The sequence below is a fragment of the Callithrix jacchus genome, chromosome 17 (genome assembly GCF_049354715.1).
Source record: "Callithrix jacchus isolate 240 chromosome 17, calJac240_pri, whole genome shotgun sequence".
Classification (NCBI taxonomy): Eukaryota; Metazoa; Chordata; class Mammalia; order Primates; family Cebidae; genus Callithrix; species Callithrix jacchus.
Window position 1 is genome coordinate 68,852,773 of NC_133518.1, and position 23,656 is coordinate 68,876,428.

At 40.2% G+C, this 23,656-nt stretch overlaps 1 protein-coding gene across 5 annotated transcripts in view; it reads left to right on the forward strand.

Annotated features, from left to right (window-relative positions):
• The window catches only part of TGFBR2 (transforming growth factor beta receptor 2), an 87,982-nt gene that overhangs the window by 15,544 nt on the left and 48,782 nt on the right, over positions 1-23,656 (forward strand). For 2 of the 5 annotated variants that reach the window (XM_078354483.1, XM_002759680.6), the window contains exons 2-3: positions 289-363; positions 21,607-21,775. In XM_078354483.1, coding sequence (XP_078210609.1) covers positions 297-363; positions 21,607-21,775 — 236 coding nt within the window. In that variant the 5' untranslated portion in view covers positions 289-296. Of the gene's footprint in view, positions 1-287; positions 20,202-21,606; positions 21,776-23,656 lie in introns of those variants that run through there. The other 3 variants (XM_035278573.3, XM_002759681.6, XM_017965922.5) reach the window with 2 other exon arrangements.

A 23,656-nucleotide genomic window follows, 5' to 3' on the forward strand; every position in this document is an offset into this window, starting at 1 on the left:
TGTCTACTTCTGCAGACAGGTAGAAAATTAGTACCAGGAAAGCAGAAAAGAGAAGTGATTTGAATAATTTTGCTATGACTGAGACATACGGGTGAAAGAGCACCAGAGGGAAAAATGTGTAGTCTGATAACTTTCAGGAAAACATATTGACCATGTCTAGTTATAACGGTCTTTTAATAATCTCACAGTAATGGAGAGCTTCATTATTTTCAAAACAATTTCACTTGCATGCCATCTGTAACCTTAAAAACAACTCTCTGTGATGGATGTAATTATCCTGTTTTACAGATGTGAAAATGGAGCACCAGAAAGATGAAATCATCCGTCCAGGCTGTAATAGGACTGCCCATCCACTGACACATAGTAAAGTATCATTAATTCATCTTTTCATGTTTCTATTTTCAGTCATTGTGCTCCCTCACTGCTTAATTTGTAAGTAAATCTAAGATAACAATCTACAGTCTCCTGGAAGTTTCATAGCTAAATTGTCAGGGAGGCGGTTGGTGGCAGTGTAGTTGGCGGCGGACTTTTCTTGCCTCAAACACTAAAAGCCCTATTTAAGACTAGAGAATTTCCTCTTTGAGGGTTTTGTCCACCAGTCATAAGAGAGTTCAGACTATGTAATGAGTCATTTTACTTTTCCCCTTTTCTCATGGGCACCGCTTCTCTTTTGTACACTGTGTGGCCTTCCCTCTTGGAAGTTATGTCACCATTGTCAATAGACAAATGCTGCCCTAAAGGGCTATAGTTCAGTCCTGTAGTTTTGCTGTTCACTAGAACTTCAAGTTGCCTCACCTAATCAGCGATCTGGGCATCTTTACATAGGAAGTGTACTTCTTCATCATATAGACATACAGGTCAGGTATTACTATCTTTGGCTTCCTTTCTCAGAACTTCTTAAACATGAATGGCTGAATAAAGATACAGAGAAGAGACTGGGCGTGGTGGCTCATGCCGGTAATCTCAGCACTTTGGGAGGCTGAGGCGAGTGGGTCACCAGAGGTCAGGAGTTCGAGACCAGACTGACCAACATGGTGAAACCCCATCTTTACTAAGAAATACAAAAATTAGCCCGGCATGATGGCAGGCATCTGTAATCCCAGCTACTCAGGAGGCTGAGCAAGATAATCGCTTGAACCCAGGAGGCAGAGGTTGCAGTGAGCCAAGATGGCACCATTGCACTCCAGCTGAGGTGACAGAGCAAGACTCCATCTCAAAGAAAAAAAAATAGAAAAAGAATCACTTTGATTAGCAGAAAGTGTGTTTGGCTTGCCATCATAGAAAGCTAAGCTATACTTCTGCTTTTCTACTACTAGCCTTATAGCTTTGTGTGAATGTTATTTTTCCCCACAACATGAAAGAAAAATTGGGTCATGTTGTTTTATTTAATTTTTGTTAAAAAGCACATTAAATTAGCTCTCAGATCATGGTATGGACGCCTTTCTCTTTTCCACCAGTGTTCTTCAGGGTGATTTTTCCAGTGGGCTTGGTTGGGGCTGTGTGGATCCTTGTGATGCTTTGTTCTCCGTGGGGATTTCCCAGCAAAGAGGAGCTTCATTAAACAATGACTGAGCTTATGGATTTATAATTGGAGTGATTTTCTTCGACTGTAATAAATTTCAGTGTTACCTTTTTCTGAACGTCCTTTTTAAAAGGGATACCATAGCAAATCTTCTGGAATAATACCTTTTATATAATCCTTTAAAAATTGTCATTTTTACATACTGATTCCTGTTAAGGCAGATGTTATTGTATCAATAAAAGACTCAAATTTTGAGCATATTAGAAATTTTGTTTCTTTGGGTCTGGTGTGTAGGTGATGCTCAATGTATATTTGTTTAATGGAATAAAAAAGAAAAATATCACAGATCCTAGGAAGAGAAATTAAGTTGCAGGGATATATTGTTTGTGTAATGTCTGTTTAGCATTGCGATTTTCTGAAGGGAAGGCTAGCCACAGCTGTTAATTGCGATCTAAGGAACTATTTGCCTTCTTAACTTCTTTGCTAGATTATCTAAAGGGAGATATGCTTTCTCACATTTGTTTCCTTGAACTCACTCCTCATGTTGCCTTGTAGGGTCAAAACTTTAGAAATACAGTTTGTCAGGAAACCTGCTCCTCAGATCTTTCAGACATGTCTTCCTTTAAGCTTACTGTCCCCTTGGGAATTGGCAAAGGATTTCTACCCTTTAAAAAGATAGGCACTTACACACTTAAAAATTAATCTAAAATTATTTTTCAGGAAGAATTTATACAATCACAATTAAATGCCCTGCAGCCAGTTATGTTTATGATTCCTGCCTCATCTCCAAATGGTGTTAGAGTTTGAGTCATATGTGAAATTATTTGGGTTGGGCTTGATGGTACATGCATGCATACATATATAATAAGGTTCTGGTTGTAATGCAGTTTGTAGTTTTTCTAGTTACAGCTCAGGGCAAAGATGAGAAGCGTCTCATCTTTGGGCCTGACTGCCCCTGTCCAGTACTGCCATGCCCCATCTCTAACTACTACATTTTTTCCTATTGAGTTCTCCAGTCCATGTAGGATAAGTCCCTTCCTGAACTCAGTTTGTTTTTCTAACCCTGGCTGCACGTTAGGATCACCTGAGAAGTTTTAGAAGAATTCCAGTGTGTGAGCCAAGCACCTAGAAATTCTGACTCATTGCCCTGGGTTAGGACTTTGGCATCATCATTGTTTTAAAAGATCCCCAGATGATTCTGACGGAACCATGGAGAGAAACACTAATCTAGCCTAAACAAGTGAGGTTACAAATGAAGAATTTAACCCAAGAGGTCAAAGTACTTGATTTCCCACTGCAAAGAAATGCCATTTACTGGGTTCAAAACTCCCATCTATTGACTTTAAATCCAGTATAACAAATATGTGCAAGGTTTTAGAAGGTTTAGGAAACTTATCTGCAGAACAGAGTAAATATAGGCCCTTTTAAAAGGATACCTCACAATAAAGATGGATAAAAACAGAGGCAGAGCACTGTTGGTGGGGCTGGTGGTGGTGGGTATGGATGACTTTCAAAAAGAGAAAACACTTGACCTGGGTCTGAAAGGCTGGGTGTGATTGAAGGCAGGCACCATTGTTCACTTGTTAGCCCCAGGGCCGTGCTACTCCACTTTTTTCAAGGAAACAAAGGGAAGCTGGCAAGTGCCTGTCTGGGGTATGTGTCTACCAGCCATGTAAAGGCAGTTCTTCAGCTCTGTCAGCCAAAGCCAAAGCAGGCAATATTTGAGCCACCTTGGACCCCTCCTGAGGGGCAGCATCAGACACCAGGCACCCTTTCAGACATCATTCTTGGAGTCTCTTCCCACCTTCATGTAAACCTCACAGCCAACAGTGAAGGCACTAAACTCTTTCCAGGAGCTGGGTAGGCTGCCTCAGGGATGCTCTTCTTGACCTTAAAATCTACCTGCTAGATTGGGTAGGGGAGTAGAAATTTTGGTGGTAGAAAAGCCAGCAGTTGTCAAGTCAAAGGGTTTCTGATAAAAGAAGTTTTGTTCAGCAGAAAGGTAATCAGATTATGGGAGCCTGAAGTGCCAGTTTCGGCTAAATTCTCTGAGTCACGGGCACATTGTAAGTAGGGGAATGATGTAATAAAACCACTGGAAGGCCAGGAGTTTGTGATGGGAAGGTGTGCAATCCCTTTCTTGTTTTCCCGTATGGCTCTGCAGATAGACGAAGGCAGAAGAGTTTGTGCATCAAGGCAGCACCTGGACCTTCTTATTTCTGATCCCACAGTGGGTCTAACATTGCATCATCAACGTGTTATATTTGTTTAAAAAACAATAGTTCCCTCATTGAACCTCTAAAGATGTGTGGGGAAGCTCTTAGAGGATCAGGACTTTCAGTATCCCTCAAGTTATTGTTAGGTTCCGTCCAGACCTCATTCCACATGCAGTAGCCTAGGGACATCTCTGGAACAAGGTGTGACAAAAAACAAGGAAATACATTTATTAATTTCAGAAAATGCCTTGTTTTTTGTTTTTTTTTTTTGAGCTGGAGTCTTGCTCTGTTGCCCAGGCTGCAGTGCAGTGGCACGATCTCGGCTTACTGCAACCTCTGCCTCCTGGATACAAGCAATTCTCCTGCCTCAGCCTCTTGAGTAGCTGGAACTACAGGTGCGTGCCACCACACCTGACTAATTTTTTGTATTTTTAGTAGAAATGGGGTTTTACCACGTGAGCCAGGATGGTTTCAATCTCCTGACATCATGATTGGTCCACGTCAGCCTCCCAAACTACTGGGATTACAGGCGTGAGCCACCGCACCCAGCCAGAAAATGCCTTCTTTTTCCTAGGCCTCACTCATAGATATTTTCCTGACAAGTCCCTACTTCAGATTTCACAGAAATATGCACCATCCTTTGGAATTCTGAAGAAACTCAAGATTCAATTGAGCTGAGTCTCAGTGGCATGCATTTTATTACATCTAATGCCATTGTAATATGTTTGAAACTGGGGAGACAAGACAATAGGTCCTTACGTATAAACCACTACAAAGAATTCACCTGAGTGTGGAAGGTAGCTGGTAGCTTAAAAACCCTGTATTTTGGAGGCTGTTACTTCATAATCCCTGTTATGAAATTGGGAAAAATGATGTAGTTACTCTCTAAGATGGTCTTAGATGCACAGTTGAATAGAACTTTCTGCAAAGATGAAAATATACCTGTGCTGTCCGGTGTCATAACCATTAGCTACATTTGGCTTGAAATGTGGCGGGATAGATAAGGAACTTAATTTCAAATACAGATATAGTTTTAATTCAGTTAACTTGAATTTAAACAGCCACGGGTGGCTGCCAGCTATCATCATGGATAGGACAGTTATAGGGCATCATTAAAGTTCCCATTCTTCTCACACCCCAGAGAGGTACATTGAGTTAGTTTCTTAGCACCTATAATCATAGTGGGATAGATTAAATTACTTGTACCTCTCCATTCCTGTGCTTTGGAATTAGAGGCTGTTTGTCCTGGAAACCTGGCAGTCTAATGTTTGTGGAAATACTCCTTAGTAGTGCACTATAATTATAATATTTTATTGTGGGGGGAACCAGCCAGGCCTTTTTTTATCATCTGTGTTTTTAGTTTTAATCTTAAAAGGATTGTAAAAATAGTACTGTCTTGTGGGAGAAAAATATGCTTAAAGTCTATGAGCATGGAGTGATAGAAATTATAAACCATTCAAAGTTCTCCTGGAAGTTCTGGGGAGAGGGAAGTTAAAGCATAGCAATCTCCTAGGAGAAAACATGTCCTGAAGATTTGCTTTTAATTGGGTTCAGTTTTTATCAGAAGAACCCTGCAAAAGTGGGTTCCCGGAGGGCATTTGGATTTTCCCCTGGGAATATATTCCGCCCACCTTGGTCACCTCTGTGCTGTATTCTCCTAGAAACTCACCTTTATTTGACTTGCTGTGACTTAAACGTCCCCCCAACCCAAAAAAAAAAAAGCTTTGGAAAAAAAAAAGTCAGTTTTTTTCTTTTTTAAAAAAAAAAAAAGTTAATTTCCTTTATTTAGGCTTGTGTGGGCTTTGACTGGAAACTTAATCTGTGCGCCTGGGCTCTGATTAGGTTTCAGTCATTGAAATGGAGCTTAATAAGAATTACTTGATACCTTAGGAGCCAGAGGAGCCTCACTTTTATCTTAGGCTCAGGGATTTGCATTTGGAGAGGTTGTGCCAGCTGACTTGAGCCTTTATAGGTTTCAGCTTGTTGCAAACCTAGTTGGGTCCATTTCTCTCACTTCTGAGACCTTTTGCTGCTGCCACTCATAGCTAACGGATTTTCCATGGAACACTACTCCTTGTCACTAATTGTCTTCTCTCCCTACCTCAGCAGTGACACTACAGACAGCCAGTCATTCAATACTAGACACATTCCTTAAGAAGCTGGGAAAGAACTTGAATTACACAAGGCGTCCAGGCCAGCAGTCATGGCCCTTTCCAGCGATTACTTTTCTAGCTCTGCTCTGCTTCTCCTTCTAGGTCCCTCTGGGCCTTCGTTTTCAGATCTCCTTGGAAGTTGAGGAACTCAGGTCCTTTTGAATTTCTTTAGATTGGTGTTGTCCTGTAGCAGTTTCTGCAGTGATGAAAGTGTCCTGTCTCTCTTCCTGGCCCGATGTGGCTATTAAGCACTTGAAAATGGTTAATATGACTTGTAAGTGAATATTTGATTTCATTTAACTTTAGTTAATTTAAATTTATAAATCTACATGTTCTCATGGCTATTGTGCAGCTCCAGATTATGCCCTTGACATGTACACAGTGTGTCTTAGAAGAGTTCTTTTGGCTCTGGCCCTCTGCTTTGATGAACCAGCTCCTCCCAGGGGGGAAAGAAAAACTCTCTTTGACTTCAGAACTGACTTCCTTTTGTTGCTAATTTAGACAGGCTAAGCCTTGAGCTTTTTCTCTTTAAAACTCTTCACCGACTGTTTATACGCTCCCTACCTGGCTTCAGCATGTCCTTTTTTCTTTTTCCTCTAGTCCTATTTTCTCTGTGACCATATCCTTATTTTTTATCCAGCAACCACAAACATGCATTCATTTTCTACAAATACAAATGTTTCCCCTGGAACTTAAGGATGAGGTACGAAACTTGGCTTCAGAGGCCTTTAGGGATAGGAAGGCTCTCAGTAAGTGTTTATGGAGTACCAGCTACTGTGTGCCAGCCAATGCTTGAGATTTGGGGAGTGCAGAGTGAATTAAACAAAGTCCATGTGCACAAGCTAACAAACAAGATTCTCTCAGTGTGTCAGCAGATAAGTACGGTGCAAGGGTCTGAGAATAACCGTAGATGCATGTAATTTTAGAAAGGGTTGTCAAGAATGGCATCTTTGATAAAGTGATATTTGAGCAGTGATTGGAATGAAGTCAGGGGCTGAAGAAGCAGATATCTGGGTTAAGCTCATTCTAGTTGGAGGGAACAGCAAGTACAGTGTCCTAAAAACAGACTGTGCTTGTCATTTCCTCCCCTCCTCCCCCGGTTTCTCATTTTTGCTTCTCCATGCATTTTGCATTGCATGGCATGTTACCTTTCTAACAAGTGAACGCTTGTGTGGCGTTTTTACTGCCTAGAGGATTTTCACATGTGCTTCCAGCATGTTTCCTCTTCATCATGACCCTACATTTGTAGAAATACATTTTTACACTGGACATTACAGGAAATTGAGTCAGTTCGCAGCTCCACTGGTGTTGGTAAAAAGATTATACTCAAATAGATAAAAGACTATGAAACATAGTCAAAATGTACTTCTCAGTCACCTCTGGCCACAGGATTTCTTTTTTTTTTTCAGACAGTTTCACTTTGTCACCCAGGCTGGAGTGCAATGGTGTGATCTCAGATCACTGCAGCCTCCAACTTCCAGGTTCAAGTGATTCTCCTGTCTCACCTCCCAAGGAGCTGGGATTACAGGCGCACACCACCACGCCTGTCTAATCTTTGTATTCTTAGTAGAGATGTGGTTTCACCATGTTAGGCCGTAGGATTTTATGCATCTGGGTTCTTATCCCGAATGAGCTAGGTTTAATAGATAAGATTCAGTGTGGGGCAAATTTAAGGTACCAAAGTTAGGTACATACTAGAACTTTCATAAAGAGCTGTCTTAAGAAATAGAAAGCATTGTAATTTGACTAGCCAAAGGTAATTCAAAACATTTCAAAGTTTAGGTCACTTATTCCACTCTTATCTCTAGAACTAAATGTTATTTCAGCACACAAATGTGGTCATTCCCCATGGATGGAAGGAACCACCTGTGTTCCAGAACTATGTTGGAAGATTGCACTTTGGAGACTGTGCAGGGTTCTCATTTTGCATCTTAAAATCACTGCTGGAATCTATCTTGACTTCTGTAGCCCATTGACAATTGTCATCATGTAAATACTGTCCTTTTTTTCTCACCGACTACCATGGTTGATGTCTCCCCTCAATTTGTGTTGAAACTTAATCCCCATTGTGGTGGTGTTAAGAGGTGCAGGTTTGGGGGAAGTGATTAAGTCAGGAGTAGATTAGTCCCACGTAAGAAGGCTGGAGGTAACCAGCCTGGGTCCTGTTGCCCTTCCAGTCTCTGCCATGAGATGAAACAGTGCTGATCCTCTCTAGAGGACACAGCAACAAGCTGCCATCTTGGAAGCAGGAAAGGGGGCTCTCACCAGACATCAAACTTGCCAATGCCTTTATTTTGGACTTGTCAGCCTCTGGAACTATGAGAAATATGTTTCTGTCCTTTATAAATTACCCAGTCTCACATATTGTATTATGGCAGCCAAATAGACTAAGTCACCAACCTTAGTGGGTTTGGTAGCAGGACTGGGGAGGGAGTAGATCTTTTATTGTTTTTTGTTTTGAGTCAGAGTCTCGTTCTCTTGCCAGGCTGGAGTGCAGTGGCATGAATCTCAGCTCACTGCAATCTCCACCTCCAAGGTTCAAGCAATTCACCTGCCTCAGCCTCCCAAGTAGCTGTGACTTCAGGTGTGGGCCACCATGCCCAGCTAATTTTTGTATGTTTAGTAGAGATGGGGTTTTACCATGTTGACCAGGATGGTCTCCATGTCTTGACCTCATGATCTGCCTGCCTCGACCTCTCAAAGTGCTGGGATTACAGGCATGAGCCACTGCGCCTGGCTGGGAGTAGATATTTTACTCACAGGAGGGTAGCATTGTGAAAGTTGCAGCTACTCACCACAAGGAGACCTTTATGCTCTTTACTGCAAATAACATCAAGGTCATGACAGCAATGAGTAACGCAGAGGAAAGGCAAAGATCAGCCTTACACTTTTCATCCAACTGCACTGTGAGAAAACAAGCAAAATTGCCCAGTTTAAGGGCAGATTCTCAGATTTTGTTTCAGATTTCCTGCCCTTTGTTGTCCTTTCCAGAAGCTTTAACAATACTTGAAACCTATTTCTTTCTTTTTTTTTTTTTCCACTTCCTCTGCGTGAAAAACACGAAAGGGGGTGGTTTCAAAATGTTTGGTGTTATCTTAGAAACCAAAGTGAATCTGAATGTGCCTTTTTGTCCTTTGGGTGTCATTTTTAAATGAAAGGGACCTTTAAGTTCATCATGGCCAACCCACTTGTTCGACTGGTTAGCGAACAGGCACGGCGTTGGGTAATTGCTCTTGACAGCTCATGGTCAGTTCAGGGCCTTCTCTACTGCAACCTGCTCCCACTCCCGGCGTGGTGAATTCTCCTCCAGTAGAAGTCGTACAGCAATGTTTTATAATTAATTTTTACATGAGCAAATGAGCTCCAGGAGAGAAGATTAAGGAGTATTGCTTTCCATATATCTGGATGGTCAGAATCCTTTTTAACTAGATATTTAAAAATCTAATACAATTATTGTGGCTCATATTCTTCTGTAAATCTTTCATCAGCTGTGAATCAAAGTATACCAGTTTTATTTCCTTGAAAAATAAGCCAAACATAATTTTATTTCAACATTTTAGAATCCCACAATCTTAAGGCGCATCATTGCCTTCCCATCTCTGCATGTCAAACTTTCTAATTTTATTAGCATGTTACGAAATAACACACTAAGTGTCTCAAAGCCAAATTAGATCAGCTCTCACCTGATGAATGTGCAGGAGTCAGCAGAGGATTTGAAAATTGAACTCGATTCTCAAGTTACTGCCTCTTTGCCAGACTTATGCTCGTTATGAACAATATTTAAAAACCAGATTATTTGGTTCTAGATGGGTTTTTTTAAAGATCCTAAAAACACTCTTGGTAACTTTATTGTAACAATGATTGATTCCATTATATCTTTGAAAGCTTCAGGGTGCAGTGGTAACAAAAAGTTAACTATATTTCAGTTTATCTATTCATTCATATTTCCCAAAAGTTTTTTAGAAGTTATCAAACTGCTACATTCTAGTGATGAGTAGGAGTAGATTTACCAAACTCATACTTACCTTGTCATTTCTTTCCTGTAATTTTCTTCAGTGTGAAGAGAACACTGAATGGAATATTACCTTTTTAACAAGTGAACATATGTGGGGCCTTTTTTATTGTCTGGAAGATTTTCACATGTACTTCAAACATGTTTGCTCTTCATCATGACCCTATATGGTGCCATTTCATAAATCAGGAAATGGAGATTTCAAGATATTAAGTGGCCCACAGCTAATACATGTAAGAGCCTGAACTCACACTCAAATTTTTACCTTAAAACTCTTTGGCTTCACCAAGCCGACGTTATTATATACATCTCCTAAAATAAGTGAAGTAATTGCAGAGAACCAAAGCTCTTGGGTAAGAAACTTACTGCTTTCCTGTCCTCTGTATACTTCCTTCAACTCCTAGTGACCACATCCATGTATTTGCCTTGTACCGGAACATGTGTAGAGTTCTACTCTTGAACTTTTATGATGGAATGTCTATTTCATTGTTGACTGTCAGGAAGGATGAGGGCTTATGTGTCACCACTGGCATTGTCTCTCATTAGCTTTCTCTCATTGACCTTTGATAAGTTATTTCATCTCTTTGACCCTTAATTTCTCCATCTATAAAATGGTAATGATACAGTTATATGGTGGTTGAGATAAGTAAATGAAATAATCATCACAGTACTTAGTACTGGTCTAAGCATTTGGTCTGCATTCAATAAATTGTGGTAATGGTAATAGTAATCATTATCACATAGATCTGATTTCTAAAGTAGATGGCCTCTTTCCTTGAACTGAAATGTGATTATCCACATTAGAGAATTAAATGCATGTTAAAAATATCTATATCAGAGAGTTAAATCGTGACTTTTTACATTCTAGTTAGACCCTAATATTAGAAGAAAGAATTGAATGGGCAGATGAAATAATCATTCATTGTAAAATTTCAGGTGACCACAGGGGCCAGGTGGGGAGTAGGTGACATGAAGGAGTGTCCAGGAGGAGGCAAATTTGAGGACACAGACACCTTCTCAAGAGGAGCATCACAGCTCACAGCCAGCTGACTGTTACCATGGGATGAAGTAGGCCCACTGTTGTCTTTTTTATTATTTTAAGTGGAATTAAAAAACCAGCTTGGCATGTGAAATCTCCAGATTTTAAAACTTGATTTGTGTTTTAGAAAGAGTTCAGGCCAGATGGAACACGTCTGTGTTCTGTATCCAGCTCTTGTACCCACTGGAGCAATTTCTGCTTTAGCTTTTCAGTCTGTGCCCAGGTTATCTGGTTAGTAGAAACTAAGTACCTTGGACTTGTTATATCACCTTTTAAAGGGATGCCTTTCCCAAATATGGTAGTACTCTGGCCCTTTTCCAGAGAAAATACAGAAATCATCTGTTTTGAGCAATATTTTCACATATTTAATAAAACCGTAATTAAAAAACCTTTCGGGTACCAGGCATGCACAAGAATCCTGCAGCATAGTTTGAAAAAATAGAGCAAAAGCCTCCACAGAGAGATGTATCAGTGAAAATTCTGCTCTCACAGGAAATTGATATTCGGGCGAAATTCCATGCTTAGTTGAGGCGACTGGCTCATTTTAGGGGCTGATTTTTCTGATTCTCTGTTAGTCACTACCTTTTAAAAGTCTGTTCTTATGAGATTTTGTATTAGTTTCTTCATTTTCCATTAAGCTACCTCAGTACTTCGAGATAAAGAATTGTTTAAATCCTAAATGAATAACTTAATTAAAAAGCACACCTTTATTTAGACCTTTCTAATTTCCAAGGCTTTTTTGAAGAAAATCATTTTGTGCATTTAAAAAAATTCCCTAGAAGGACTTAAACATCTTGAGGAAAGGACCATGGCTTAGCCTGTCCTCCCTTTCTTCAACGGTTAAAATTCGAGGGCTCTCACAGAGCAGCAGATTTTTGTTCATGTTGACTAATTTTGCTCATAACAAATTACATTATTTGAATTGGAATGTTATAAAACTCCGTAAATCGTGTGTCATTATCTTACCTCCCTGATTGTGCCATTTACCAGTGTTGTTCTGAATGTCACCAAGATCGTTATTTAATTATCTTTTATTTTCAATAATAAATTATTTTCCTGTTGCTACAGTACACCAAGTCCTATCGACTGAGGGAGAATTGTTTTCTCAGTTGCTATCACTTTAGGTAAAGTACCAGCTTTAAAGCACCTCTCAGCAGAGGCATAAAGTTATTATTTTGACAGTCCATGACATAGTGCTGCATTCTACTCTTTCATTTGATCTAATAGACCAGTTGCATTTGTGCAGCTTAATTTTTTCAACTGGCTTCCTCTTTTCCTCAGCCCCAAATCCTACATTCTGGTTTTCAGCTCATGTCATAGTCCCTCCAGTCAGTCTTTGCCAGAGAAATCCACTGTTAAAGTGAGCTTTATCAAGGAGAAACTTAAAAATGTCATGTATTGATGTCAGTATTTGCTATAAACTGCTTGCTTCTCCCCAGCTTTCAGAAATGTATTTTATTCACAGGAGTCGTATTAGAGATGAAAGAGCATGCATGATTGAGAAAGCTAAAATTGTTTTAGTTCTTTGAATATGGCACAAGTGGTCTAAAATACTCCCTTTGGCCATGATGTAGATATTTCCACCTGCAAGAGTCATTTACAATGTTTAGGTTTCTCCTGCTATGTGGCTAATATCTCAGACAGATCCCCTGCTACTAAAAATAAACAAATAACAGAAAAACAAATTAAAATTCAGCAAGTATTGGGGGGACTCAAATTGTACTTCATTCCTTGCTGATACAAATAAGCAAGAAAACCAAATATGTGTTTTTAGGATTTACTTGGAGTCATTGGGGCTGGGAAGTGTTAAATAGGAAAGGATGCAACTGAAATTCCAGCTCAGTTATTTTATATTTGTCACTGGAGAAAGCCAATTATTTTTCCTTTCAGCTACAGCTTGTTTCATTCTGTAGAAGACTTAAAAAAAAACTTCCTTGTATATTACATTTAAAAAATTTTAAAGATACAGCCAAGATTTCAGTTTAATGTACCTCATTGGATGAATTCCTTTGAAACAAGTAATAATTCCTTAATCCCTTAATTTAATTGTTTGGTAAATACAAATTTATGTTTATGCAGTTTTTTTAAAGCAGTCATAGCAAACTACTAAATTCATGAGCCAAAATGCTAGTGAAACTCAAACCTACAAAGCTAAATTCCCTCGGCTGAACAAGTCCAAATGGGGAAATCACACACATAAACACATAAACACACGCACACACTTCCTGTGTCAGCTCTCTCTCCATTTCTGACCTCATGTTTGCATTTAAAGGCAAGTAAATATTCACGATTCACGGGAGGTTGCAGTTGTTAATTTTGCCTCTCAAACTAGAATATAAGCCACAGGAGGGCCAGGACCAATCTGGTGTTTGTTTTAGATCTCTTTGTTGTGTTGACGGTATCCCAGACATTTGATATCTTTAATTGTTGGCCTGATGGTAGGCAGTTTCAGTGTGAAAATATATATATGTGTGTATATATAAGGATATTTATTTTTCACTAGGTTTCTTTACTAGAATTATTTATTCTTTCAAAGAGATTTTAGAGTATTATGTCATTCTTGAAAGGTTTTAAAAACAATATTAGTAATACAAAAACATGTGCATGAATAGGGAAATGGATGCCTTTGAGCTTATCTTTATTTTCTGCCCAAGTGGTGGTCTCCCTATTAGGTCTGGTTTCTCCACTTGTGATCCTGGTGCCCACAGGCTATATGGGACTGTCACTTGAATGAAAGCTGCATGCATCTGCCATGACAGAATCTGCCTTGAATTTACTTACTTATAATGAAAACAATTTTTTTTAAGTACAGAAAAATAATAGAAAATTCAAAAATGACAGAGGGTATGAAATAAAAAGTTGCTTCTCAACCTCAGTTTTCTGACCATTTGTTTTCCTTTTTCAGGGTCAAATAATGTTTGATTTTCATGTTCTTGCATCTACTCCCAGAGGTAGTCTACATGTATAAGCACACATGAGTGTGTGCACGTGTGTGTGTGTATTCTTTAATAAGCAATAACAAAACAGAAATGGTGGTGTGTCAGCCAGGGTTCCAGTTGCAAACAGATGGCACCCTCAAATTAGGGAGATTTAAGGAGAGTTTAATAAAGGAAGTACTTACAAAGGTGTGGACAGAGTCAAGGGAAACCACCACAGAAGGGGAGAAACCGTAGAGCAGATACTTGGGATTAGTAATTGCTGTGTTGACTTGCTAGGCCTGAAGGCACAAGGAGAGGGAAGAAGTAAGTCTTGGAAGTGACCTCCTCAAGGGAACCTGTGATCTCCAAGTAAGGGACTCAGCCAGCTGGAAAAAATTCTCCAGAGAGGGAGCCAGAGCACAAGTATTATAAAGGGGCTCCTCATTGCTTCTTTTATATATTGCTGGGTCTCCCCATTGGCCAAACTTAATGGAGATTGAGGGCAAGACAGCTGATGTAGCCCATAAAGATGAGCCTCCTGGAGCAGAGAGGCTGGTGACCAAGGGTGGAGAACAGATCTCTAAAGGCAATAAAAGACACCCAGCCCAAGTAGTAGCTCTGTACATTGGTCTCTACCTTGCTTTTTTTTTTTTTTTTGAATGCTATAGGCTGGGCTTCAACACTTACAAAGATAGCCACAGGGAGCTGCCCCCTGCTTTTTAATCATTGCTTTGTATACCTTGTTTGGATGTGTCTAATTTATTTTACTAGTCTTCTCCTGGTGAATGGTTGAAAAAAAGAAAAACCTATTTGTCCTTACAAACAGCACTGCAGTGAATTTATCAATGAATATCATAAAGTTTCAGAAGTGAAAGTGCTAGGCAAAAGGTCATTTGCATTTGCAGTGTTGATAGGTAGCAATAACATGTCCTGAGATGTTATACCAGTTTACACCCCATCATTATGAGAACGCTTGTTTCCCCATACTTTGCCCAGCTTACTGTGTTATCTGACTTACGGATCTTTTTCAATATGAGTTAGGTGAAATATGGTATGCATTTTTAATTTGCATTTCTCTTATTAGCAATGAGGTGACATCCTTCACTTTTAGAGCTTATTCTCTGGTGGCAGGGTCAGGAGTTAATATTTAAAGCAGCATTTTTTTAACACAATGTAGAGAACTTATATGTTATTTGATTCCAGTAAGCATTGATAATGATTTTAAATTATGTTAGTTCTTCTGGCACTTGTGAGTACTTACTATTTAAAAGCAAGAATTATACGGCATTGCCATTTCACAGAGATTTTAGAGTATTAATTATGTCATCCTTGAAAAGTGTTTAAAGTGGTATTACTACAAAAATATTTGCATAAGAAGGACAATTGATGCCTTCAGGTGACTTGTCTCTGTTTTCTTCCTGCACACATGGTCTCCCTGTTAGCTAAATGATGGTTTCTCTAGTATTGACCCTGGCATTCCAGATACCATGTGGACTGCCACTGAAGGAAAACCCTGCACCTCTCTTCTCTCAAAGGTGCTTACAATTACAGAAAGCATTAGGGTTCAAATACATTTTTTCAAACTAAAAAGAAGATATTGTATTAGAAGTTCCAATGGTAGTGTGCAATAGATTTTCAGAGAAAGGAAATATTCCTAAAATGTTCCTATCTTTGGCTTAATCACAGAGTGTTTTTGTTTCTTCGGTTGGTTGGATGGTTGGCTGGTTGTAGTAATTGGCCAAGGTATCTGATTGGCTTGTGAATGTCTTTCTTTCCTGAAGCATTATACAGGGAATCCTCCCAGATTGCTTGACTTGCTTCTTTGTTCTGGGTGGGAGAAAGTGTGTGACTGGCCAATAGCCTTGTCCTACCTTGTCTCAAGGGTCAGAGCTGCTATTACCAGCATCACAGGCTATGGTGCTGTCTGCCAAATGGCTGCTTCAGTATCTGACTCGGAAATGCTGGAGGCAATTAAAAACGTTCTTTCAGAGAACAAGGCTTTCAATTCTGGTCCCATATGGTGATCAGGGCCCCTGAGCTTGCAGTCATTTAAGAGGTCAGGCTCAAGAGAAAAGCATATGGAAAGAACTGGCAGATGAGAAATGCCTGTAAAAAGTTGAATAATAGGTACTTAATTTCACTTAACTGCCAAAGGAGTGGAGAAAGGGAAACAATTATCAAAAACTGGGTTGTCCACAGCATTCCCACTCAGAACGTGGTGGGCTGGCAGCAGGGCATCACCCGGGGCAGAGCTCCCTTCTTGTCTGTAAGGTCAGTTTTGTGTGTACGTGGCTAGGTTCTGATGCCAACTAATCTCGATGTTGCTGTGAAGCGTTTGTTGTAGACGTGATTAACAGCTAAAATCATTTGACTTTAAGTAAAAGAAGTTACTCTGTATAATGTGAGTGGGCTTTATCCAATCAATTGAACAGCCTTAAGAGTAAAAACTGAGGTTTCCTGAGGAAGAAATACTGCCTCGAAACAGCAGCACTGATTTTTGCTTGAGTTCCCAGGCTGCCAGTCTGCCCTGTAAATTTCAGACTTGCCAGCCCCCACAGTACCACCACGCTACACCTGCAGGTTAAAAATATTCCCAAAGGATTTGCGTGTATTAATATTTGAGAGGCAGTGCTCTAAAACAGTAAATTCTATTCACCGGTTGCTATGGATTATTCTTTGAGATGATACATTTAATTGTGTCAATTTCAGTGGTCTTACTATGAATACTTAACACTAAGCAAGACATCCACAGGTATTTGTAGAACAAATAAATTTCTTAGTTTCCCGTACAAACATTCCAGAAAAACAACAGTAGGTAGATACATGAATTCAGTGATACACAAATGCATGAATTCGGTGACACGCAAATACATTTCTGACAAAGTGTTTAGGATTATTTGTTAAGCGTTGAGATTTTACTTAATGGTTCAACTAATAATAACCACCATTTCAAAGATTAGAACTAAGGTCATATTCAGAATTCCTAATATTTATCTGAAATGGGTCTAAATCTTATTAGGCTGCTCATCTGACCCTCAAGGACAATAGTACTGTTCCAGAAATAGACACAGCTAAGCAGTCAATTCATATTCTTAAGACCTGGAACCTCTGTCTGTAGGCAGTGAGTTTGGGGAAAATGTGAGATAAAATGGGGAAGATGGTATGACCCAGAGTGAAGGTTTTGATATTATTCATGGGCTTATTTGAGGAGAAGTGAAATACTGTGGACCATGTGATACTGTCATATGCTGAGACACACTACCCATGTTTATTTCCTTTAGTGGATGACTTTTTAGGTGAGACACATTCTTATTGGAACCTCTTTTTGGAGAACTTTATGAATAACAAATGTGCCTGTTAGGGGTAGAAAATTCTCTAAAGATGGTTGGTTGCTCACAGAGTCTGTAGGAACTGAAATACAGTTATCTCTCAGCGTCTGTGGGGGATTGGTTCTAGGACTTCTCAAGGACGCCCATGTCTACAGATGTTTAACTCTGTCATGTAAAATTCTGTAATATTTACATATAACCTGCACACATCCTCCCATATCCTTTAAATCATCTCTAGATAACTTGTACCTAATACAGTATAAATTCTATGTAAACAGTTGTTATACCGTATTGTTTAGGGAATGATGACAAGAAAAAAAGTCACATTCAGTATAGCCACAACTATTAAAAAAAAAAAAAGTTCCATCCACAGTTGGTTGAAACCACAGATACAGAACCCACAGGTACAGAAGGCTGAATATATGCTGCCTTAATATGAGAATATCTTAACTAAAGAGACTTCAACTAATTTGACAATCTGGATTAACAGCAATTGTGAAGTTAGTTTAGGGTTTGCTATAGGGTTGATTAGGTGGGTTTTGTATCCTTGTTTAAAGGAGAATCTTGGTTCCTAGCTATGCACATGTATGCATTTACTTTCCTTCCCATTCCTTTGACTTTTTAAACATTACATATTAAACATAAGGAGATGTTGTTTGATATGTGAGGTCGTGACTGATAACATCTTTTCCTGTGGATTGGAGTGCACAGATGCAATGTCCCACACAGCAAATGACAGTTACCCTCCCCTCCCACTGGCTCCCATCCCACTCTGACTAGCAGTATGCTACTTAGCACGTAATTAGTGACGCTTGAGGATTTTGGGGTTGGCTTGAGATGCTTTAACTGGAGCTTATGGGCCTCAGAGAATCTGGGAACCCTGTTAGATGATCTACAAATGTTGTATTTGTTTCTCTGGCCCGACTCCAAAGTGCATTCATAAGGCTTATATCTAACTTAGGTGACCCCAGCAAAGGTTAAGAGTAGCTTTACCCTCTGAAGTTAACTACCTGTTCTACCAGTACCACGTGGTATGCATAGAAGGACCTGACGGCCGCTGTCACACAGAGGAAAAGAATACTGGTTTAAAACACAGCTTGGAATGTATATGACCTCAGGGGCTAGCTGGGATTGTTAAGCTTGGGAGCCTCCGAGGGTCAACTAATAGGGAGTTGCTGGCTGGTGGTGAACCTGTCCTGCACACAGGCTTTGCAAAAACATTCTGGTTAAGTTGTAGCAGTGGTGGCTTTTGGTAGCTTCTGCCATAGCAAGGAGAAAAATACAGCATCCCTGGCTGGATCCTTGTGAAGGGATATGCTGTATCTTTGGCAGCTTTTCCTCGTACACAGTGGGTGCTCAGCATGCGTAAATTCTTACTGTATGCTGCCCCTCCCCCCATGTGCCTATGCCTGTATTGCAGTACAGTTGCTTGTTTGGCTTTTCTTCAAAATTCAACAGAGAAGATTCTCTTGTTGGGTCTACCCATAAAGTGACATGTACTGTATCTCTCCAGGGGCCCCATTACAGTGGCTTGCCTGGAGCTGTGCAAATTAGTGGTCCTTCTCTCTCTCTCGTCCCCCATTCTTTCCCTCCCTCCTCCCTCCCTTCCTCTCTCTCTCCTCCCATCCTTCTTTCCATTCTCTCCCTTTCTTTTGATGGTCCTTTTTTTCTCTTCCCTGTGGACTGTGTTCTGCAAGCATCAGACCTAAACCACTTGCACTTGTCAACACATCTGTGGCCACCACTGCTCCTAGCCCCCATCTCCTGTGTTTTCATTTCTGTCTTATCACTGCTCACTCCTGTCACTTTTCTCACATTTCTAAGCTCTTGCTAGAAGAGGAGTGGCCAGCACAGAAAAGAAATTCTCTCTATCTGAGGTGTGAAAGAGCCAATCACCTCTCCTTAGATGAATGTTTTTCACAAGGGAACTTTTTCCAGCCTCATCCAGGTGCTGTCCCCTCGGCATAAGTTGTCTATGTGTTTGCAGTGGTGGGAGAGAGGATTGCTGTTTTGGTTTTTGCTTGTTTTTTTTTCCAGCTAATTATAGGTCAGGGTTCTCAACCTTGGTTGCACATTTAGAATTATCTGGGCAGCTTCTAAAAATCCTGATGCCTCAGTTACCTTCTGGTAAATTAAATCAGACTATCCGTGAGTGGGACCCCTTCACTATTTTTTAAACTCCCCAGGCGATTGATTTCAACATGCACTCAAAGTTGATAACCACCAATCTTAGCTAAAATTCTAAAATGTTGGAAGGCTGAATTTCAAGTCATGGAAATTTGATTTTATATTTATAAACAACAAACCTTCCTAATCAGCAAATAGATGCTTGTCCAAAGCACATTCTATACAAAAAATACATTAAGTATGAAATAAACAAAACATGGTTTCACGTTTTTTTTTTTTTTGCTTTAACAATGGTAAGGAAACATAAAGGGTTAAATTGGTTGTTTCAAAAATTGATCCAAATATAACCATTTTAGAAGAAAATACATATTCATTGTTGTGTTTCTCCCAAATTTAACACACAGTTCAGAGAGCATTTCTGCCTATATTTTTAGCTAAGCATAGAGCTCTTGGTCTGGGAGACACTGAGAATTTCAAAATAGCTTGTTACCTAAAAATATACTTCCTGAAATGAACTTGAGGCCTGAGAGGGATGAATGGCTTTATTTTTTTCTTCTATATTTACTGTTACCACAAGAAAGCAAATCTTACATTTATATGTGTTTATATTTTTAGAGACCCAGGAAACAGGTGCTATGCCCAAGCTACAAAGACAGTTGCAGGGCAAAGTATCTACGACAGAAACCTAAAATTCATAGGACAGAGAATGACTGTGGAAGCGCATTGAAAGTGCTCCTCTCTAGGCAAGAGCATACGGAACACGAGGCTTTGCTTGTGCCTCTCTAAGGGTTGTGCCTTGGAAAAGTATCTCACGACGTTCTGTGGCCCAGCAACTCGTCCAGCACCCCATGCAGTCTAAGTCCTTAATCCTTCTTAGTCCAGCCTGTGAGTCTTATTCCTGTTTGTTGGTTGAATGCCTAGTAGCCTTGTCATACTTCACTGACTGTCCAAACTAATGTCTTTAGTTAACACCATCACCATCTCATTGAGGAAGAAGATGGGGAATGGGGTGTTACACCTTTTTAAAAATTGCCTTTAGCATGCAGCATGTGTTTTGCAAAGAATAGCCTGTCTTCCATATTTTATTGAATGAATGTGAATGAATATCACATTTATAATCACACTCTAATCTGAGTGAAGAAGCTCTATATCCTGTCCTACTTCACATCAAGGGTCAACCATGAACTGCTTGTGTTCATCCTGTGTTCACTCATTTATCCAATAATCATTTTTGTATGTCTTCTATGTGATAGGCTCTCTTCTTGGCACTGGAGCATCGTGGGTAAATGAGATGGATTATTAGCAAGTACGTGTTGCAGATAGTTTGTGCAGACAATAAAACAGACTCCTATGGTAGTTACTTGCGGGTTGCTGGAGGATGAAGAGGTGGCATTTAATCAGAGACCAGAAGAGTGACAGGAATCTCAACAAAGGGAATAGCAAGTGGAAGGCCTGAGGAGGGAATGAACATGGCTTCTTCCCAGAAAGGGGCAAGAGGTTGGTGATGGTGGTGGTAAGGGATGAGGTCAGAGAGGGACAGGAGGCAGATCCTTAGGTGGACTCAGCTTTTATTTGCTGTGATCCTAACTCCAATGTCTCACCAGTGCTTGGGATTGTGTCTAGGAGGCACTCAGAAAGTGCTGGTTAATCAACGGATCTTCCTCAAACACAGAGAGAAGTTGGTAGAACTAGTCCCTTGAAAAGAAGAGCCTTACAGCTCGCTCAGGAGTAGGTCAGAAAAATGGCAGCAAAGTCTTGTGCCTCCTTTTGCATTGCACTTCATGACTCTGTGAGGTTGCAACCTCCCTGCCCAGCTGGGCAGTGACACTCGCCTGGCTCCCACATCCTCTGTGCTGCCCTCTATTTTGGATCACCCTGACTTGGTCTGTTTCCTGTCTTCTTCACCCAGCTCAACTATAATTTCCTTAAGGGTACTTTTATTTGTGGGCCCAGTACTCTGTACAAATAAATAAATTTGTGGGCCATCTAGGATTTTTTACTGAATGATAAGGTTTCTGTAGAAAGCGGGTCTTATGACAGTCATTGACAAAAGCAAGTGGCTACTCAGCCATCCCCACCCCTCAGCACCCCTCACCACCGTACGATGGATTTGATGACAAATTGCAAACATTAGGGAATTCTAATCTGATGTGAAGGAAGTATTTTGCCTTTCTTCAGAGTCATTCTCACGACATCAAGTTCACTTAAAATTGCATAACATCTTCAGGAATTCATTGGCAGGCTGCCTAGCAGTTGGATGATCATTTAATGTATCTTTCTCTTCCCTCAGTTAATAACGACATCATGGTCACCGACAACAATGGTGCAGTCAAGCTTCCACAACTGTGTAAATTTTGTGATGTGAGATTTTCCACCTGTGACAACCAGAAGTCCTGCATGAGCAACTGTAGTATCACCGCCATCTGTGAGAAGCCACAGGAAGTCTGTGTGGCTGTATGGTGAGAGAGCCTTTTAAGAAGTTATTCTTTCTTTCCCTTTTTTACATAATATGTTCTCATAGTACATAGAGGCAGTGTATCTCTGTCCCCTAAGCATGAACATCTGTTCCATCCCCTTTCCTTTAGAACATCTCTCTCTTTGGATTATTAAATGTAGTTTCCAGGGCATGTATGTGTACGTTTATGTGGGTATGTTCTGGTATATAAAATGATCTTTAATATAATAAATCTGGAAATTCTTCCTTGTATCAAAAGAGGGATTTGCCACTTAGTAGTCATTTAACTGATACCTCCTCAGTGCCCCATAGTGATCGCAGGAGCTTTGTTCTCCGGAGGCAATCTCAGGTCTGGAAGAAGAGGTGATGAAAAGTTGGCTGTTGGAAAAGAAAACCACCTGCCAAAAATGGGGAATCTACTTGGAGAACCAGAAAAACAACTATTTTTTCAGTCAGAAATCCTGGTTATATCATTCATATAACTATGGGGATAGATATGACTTCTTTCTCTTGGCTCAAAACAGCATATTTCTTTTCTTTTTTTTTTTGAGATGGAGTCTTGCTCTGTTACCCAGGCTGGAGTGCAGTGGGGCAATCTTGGCTCACCGCAACCTCCACCTCCCGGGTTCAAGTGATTCTGCTGCCTTGGCCTCTTGAGTAGCTTGGATTACAGGTTCCTGCTACTACACCTGGCTAATTTTTGTATTTTTGTAGAGATGGGGTTTCACCATGTTGGCCAGGCTGATCTCGAACTCCTGACCTCAGGTGATCTGCTTGCCTCTGCCTCCCAAAGTGCTGGGATTACAGGCATGAGCCACTGCGCCTGGTCAGAACTATGTATTTCTATTTGATCACATTTTCTCCTCTCTCTCTCTCTCACTTTCTCTTATTCCCCCCAAGTCATATACACATCTCAGATAGTTCTTATACATACACAGTGAATACTCATGAATCATCTGGTTAATTCATGGTTATAGATTGTGAGCATGAACAAGATACAACTTTAATCTTTAGAAGAGTTGTAATTTATAAAAGTGCATAAATTTATTAATGGGCTATGACATTTTGAAGACTTATTCTAATGTTTGGAATTTATTGGCCATTTTTAAAAAAGTAACTTCCATGGCTCCTGGCTAGTTGGCAAACCAGAATATAAAGCCAAGTATCTCTCCCCCTTTTTTGGGAATTAGTCATTTGATACCCCCAGACCATGCAAAGCCAGCCTTGATGATAGATTTGGAAACGTTGAAAATTTCTGTACCTACCAGAGGATGAACTGGTTTCTTAAGAACTGAAGGATTGTTAACAGCAAATACCTGTCATGACATACTTGCCAATATGATGCGGTACATATCCATGTCCACTTCTAGGTAATACTTTCAAAGAAGGGATTTGGACAAAGAGTGTCTTCAGAGGAAAGAGACCATTGTGGTTAGAGGCCTAGAAATTATGCTGTCTGAGGCGTGGCCTGGGCAAGTCGATGTGGTTAGTGCAGTGGAGAGAGGTCGTAGGTTCTGCTGATTAAATGGAAGGGCTCTCAGGTAGAAAGTTTAATAAAGTTGTTCTGCATGACTCTGAAGGAGGATCCGTAGAGGGAGGATCCATAACATTTACAAGAGGACAGACTTATGCTTAGCATAAGTTTAGAGATTTTCACAATCATGGTTTCCAAACAGCAGAACGGGCTTCCTTTTCTGTAAGCGCCAAGTGAAGATCAGGAGAGGCTGGATGACCATGTGTCAAATAGAGTGCAGGAAAGACAGACACCAGACTTCGATGGCCTCAACACTTCCTTCTGTGGTTTCTTAAATATCTACGGTGGTGTGAGCGCTTATTTCTGCTCCCAAAACGCTCTTTTAGTTAATAATTTTGTTTTGTTACCAGT